This window comes from Chelonoidis abingdonii, chromosome 11 (assembly GCF_003597395.2).
Source record: "Chelonoidis abingdonii isolate Lonesome George chromosome 11, CheloAbing_2.0, whole genome shotgun sequence".
Lineage (NCBI taxonomy): Eukaryota > Metazoa > Chordata > Testudines > Testudinidae > Chelonoidis > Chelonoidis abingdonii.
In genome coordinates, this window is record NC_133779.1 from 14,847,481 (window position 1) to 14,851,177 (window position 3,697).

Sequence of the window (3,697 nt, forward strand, 5' to 3'; positions counted from 1 at the left end):
TGCCCCCAAACGCTGTCCCTGCTGCCCTCCCCCCAAACCCTGTCCCCTGTGCGCCCCCAAACGCTGTCCCTGCTGCCCTGCCCCCCAAACCCTGCTCTGTGTGTCCCCCCAAACCCTGTCCCCCATGCGCCCCCAAACGCTGTCCCTGCTGCCCTCCCCCCCAAACCCTGTCCCCCGTGAGCCCCCAAACGCTGTCCCTGCTGCCCTGCCCCGTGTGACCAACCCTGCCCCTAATGCTCTTCCCCTATGATCCCTAAACCCTTCCCCTAATACTCTTCCCCCTGTGCCCCCCAAATGCTGTCCCTGTGCTTTGCCCACCCAAACCCTGCCCCTGCTGCCCTGCCCCCTGTGGCCCCCAAACCCTGGCCCGTGTGCCCCCAAACCTGGCCCTGCTGCCGTGCCCCATGTGCCCCTAAACCCTGCCCCTGGGGGCCAACCCTGCCTCTAATGCTCTTCCCCATGTGCCCCCCAAATGCTGTCCCTATTGCCCTGCCCCTGTGTGCCCCCCAACCCTGTGCCCCCCAAACGCTGTCCCTGCTGCCCTGGTGCCGTGTGTCCCCTCAAACCCTGTCCCTGCTGCCCTGCCCCCAAACTCTGTCCCTACTGCCCTGCCCGTGTGCCCCCCAACCCTGTGCCCCCCAAACCCTATCCCTACTGCCCTGCCTCCCCTGTGCCCCCCAACCCTTCCCTGCTGCCCTGCCCTGTGGCCCCCAAACCCGGCCCCCAAACGCTGCCCCCTGTGTCCCTCAAACCCTGCCCCTAATGCTCTTCCCCTTGTGCCCCCAAAAGCTGTCCCTGCCCCATGTGTTCTCCAAACCCTGCTCCCAAATCCTGCCCCGTGCCCCTCAAACCAGCCCTGTGTACCCCCAAATCCTGCCCCCCGTGATCTCAAACCCTGTCCCTGCTGCCCTGCCCCATGTGCCCCCTAACCCTGCCCCTTCTGCCTGTGCCCCCTAACCCTGCTCCCCAGCCCTGCCCCTGCTGCCCTTCCCCCTATGCCCCCCAAACTGTCCTTTCTGCCTCCTTCTGCCCTGTCCCCAAACCCTATCCCCTGTGCCCCCAAACCATGTCCCCTGCTTCCCAAACCCTGTCCTTTTTGCCCTGCCCCTCTGCCCTCAAACCCTAGCCCTCTGCCCCCAAACCATGTCCCCTGCTTCCCAAACCCTGTCCTTCTTGCCCTGCCCTCTGTGCCCCCAAACCATGTCCCTTGCTTCCCAAACCCTGTCCTTTTTGCCCTGCCCTCTGGGTCCCCAAACCCTGTCCTCTCTCCCTCCTGATGCCCTGTGCCTCAGACCTACCCCCAGTGCCCCCAAACCACATCCGCTGTCCCCCAAACCCTATTCCCACTGCCCTGCCCCCTTTGCCCCCAAGTCCTGCCTCCAAACCTTGCACCCCCTGTGCCCACAAGCTCTGCCCCCAAACCCCACCACCTCGGGTCCCTCCAAACCCTGTCCACCCCCCAACCCTGCTCACATTGCCCTTCTCCCCAAACCCTGCCCCCTGGGAAAGGGCCGAGAAGGACCCCCAACTCCCCCTCCCCCGCACCAGCACAGCGCCCCCTAGTGCCACGTTCCCCCCCTTCCTCCACCCTCATCATCTTCATCAAATTTTATGACTGTGGCTGGGAATCGGGCTGTGGTGTGGTGTGGTGGGGGCTGGTGTGGTGAGGGGGGCAGGGGAACCCCAGGCCCTGGGGCAGGGGGGGGCAGGGGAGCCAGGGTCACTGGGATTAGGATGCTGTTCTGGGGGAGCAGGGCAGAGCAGCTTAACCGAGGGGTGTGAAACATCTGGATGGGCCATTCTGATGGGTGGGGCGCATTGGCAGGGCCCCTCTGATACCATTATCCCCCCACCTCAGAGCCCCCCTGTAGCTTATGACTGACTGTCCATCTCTTCCAGATGCTTTTTGGGACGGAGCCCTGTGGGGGCGAGTTGGATGGCGGATGTGTCTGGGACCCCCCCCTCCCCCCCGCCGCTGATTCAGAGAGCACCCACGGGGCTGCGAGACAGATGGACTGAACCAGCCCCAGGACAGAGGGACAGAGACGCGGCCTCTCTGGGGTGGAGCATGGGGGCTAGGTATCCGGGGACCCCTCGCCTGGCGCTGGGACAGCAGAGCTTGGAGGCTGGGTGCTGGCTCCCCTGACCCAGAGAAGGGGCATCTGTCTGTCACAGGGAAGTGTCATTTGTATTTAAAACACTTTGTGTCTCAGACCCACTGCTCTGTGCTTCCTTGTCCTGCGTCGCACACTGGGGAGTGGGGTCTAGTGGTTAGAGCGGGGGGGCGGGCTGGGAGCCAGGACTCCTGGGCTCTCCCCCTGGCTCTGGGAGGGGAGTGGGGTCTAGTGGTTAGAGCAGGGGTGCTGGGAGCCAGGACTCCTGGGTTCTCTCCCTGGCTCTGGGAGGGGAGTGGGGGCTGGTGGGTTGGAGCAGGGGGGCTGGAAGCCAGGACTCCTGGGTTCTCTCCCTGGCTCTGGGAGGGGAGTGGGGTCTAGTGGTTAGAGGGGAAAGGCCCCGTGGCCCATTCCTTGCCCCTGTTCTGGGGCGAAGCGTGGGGGCTGTGTATACAGGGATCCAGATGGGGGAAGGGAATGTGGGAACAGCATGTGCCCCACCCCCCAGCTTATCAGGAAAGAAGTGGGGGGAGGGAAATTAACCCTTTATTGTGTGAGGGATGCAGCAGCCCAGGTGTGGGGGGAGTCCCCTCAGCCTGTCCCTACTCCCCCCCCTCTTTTGGCTCTTCCTCTCTGGGCTCCATCCCCTTCTCTTCCTCCTGGTCGCTCTCCTCCAGCAGCTTCATCAGATAATCAGCCACCTCTGCATCTGACCTCGACTTTGGCTCCCCTGGCTCCTTCGCTGCCCGGGTGCTCTTGAGCCTGCTGCGGGGAGAAGAGAGATAATGAGGGGCTGGGAGCCAGGACTCCTGGGTTCTCTCCCTGGCTCTGGGAAGGCAGTGGAGGCTGGTGGGTTAGAGCAGGGGGGCTGGGAGCCAGGACTCCTGGGTTCTCTCCCTGGCTCTGGGAGAGGAGTGGGGCCTAGTGGCTAGAGTGCGGGGGGGTGGATGGGAGCCAGGACTCCTGGGTTCTCTCCCTGGCTCTGGGAGGGGAGTGGATTGGGGTATCTAGTGACCCAAATGGGAAAAGCTTTCATCCCCTGCCTCCCCTGAGCCAGCCAGTCCCTGCCCTGGGGCCGCATGGGAGCCAGTGCCCCCTAGAGTCCTTTGCTGGGCTCCGCCATTGAGCTCTCAGCCAGGACTGGACTGTGTAGAAAGCTGGCTTGATTCCAGCGCTTAGGCTGGAGAACCCAGGAGTCCGGGGGGAGTCTGAGCCCCGTCTGTGCCTGTGGGATGCTGCAGCTGCCTGACCCCAGGGCTCCGGTTCCCTCCCCCTCCCCCCGGGGACACGGAGTCCAGGGTGGTTCTGCTCCAGCTGGTACCTACCAGGCGACGCAGACGCAGAGGAACAGCCCGGCGGCCCCCACGCAGACCCCCCCCAGGATCCCGGCGTTCCGGCGCTGGCGCGGTGCTGCCAAGGAAAGGGAGGGTTGGGGCAGCCCAGCACCTGCCAGCTGCCTCTAGGGAGGGTGGGGGGCTGCGGCTGGCTCTGGGGGGAGTGTGGGGGCTGGATGTACAGAGCCCCACACAGGACTGGAGTTGGCTCTGGTGTCAGGTGAGGGGGTACAGCTGGCTATGGGGTTG

At 64.7% G+C, this 3,697-nt stretch overlaps 1 protein-coding gene across 1 annotated transcript in view; it reads left to right on the forward strand.

The window, feature by feature from the left end:
• TMEM238 (transmembrane protein 238) overlaps window positions 1-2,019 on the forward strand; it is a 2,576-nt gene extending 557 nt beyond the window's left edge. The window contains exon 2 of the mRNA XM_075070520.1: window positions 1,900-2,019. Within this exon, the coding sequence (XP_074926621.1) occupies window positions 1,900-2,019 (120 nt within the window). The remainder of the gene's footprint in view (window positions 1-1,899) is intronic.
• The last annotated feature ends 1,678 nt before the right edge of the window (window positions 2,020-3,697 follow it).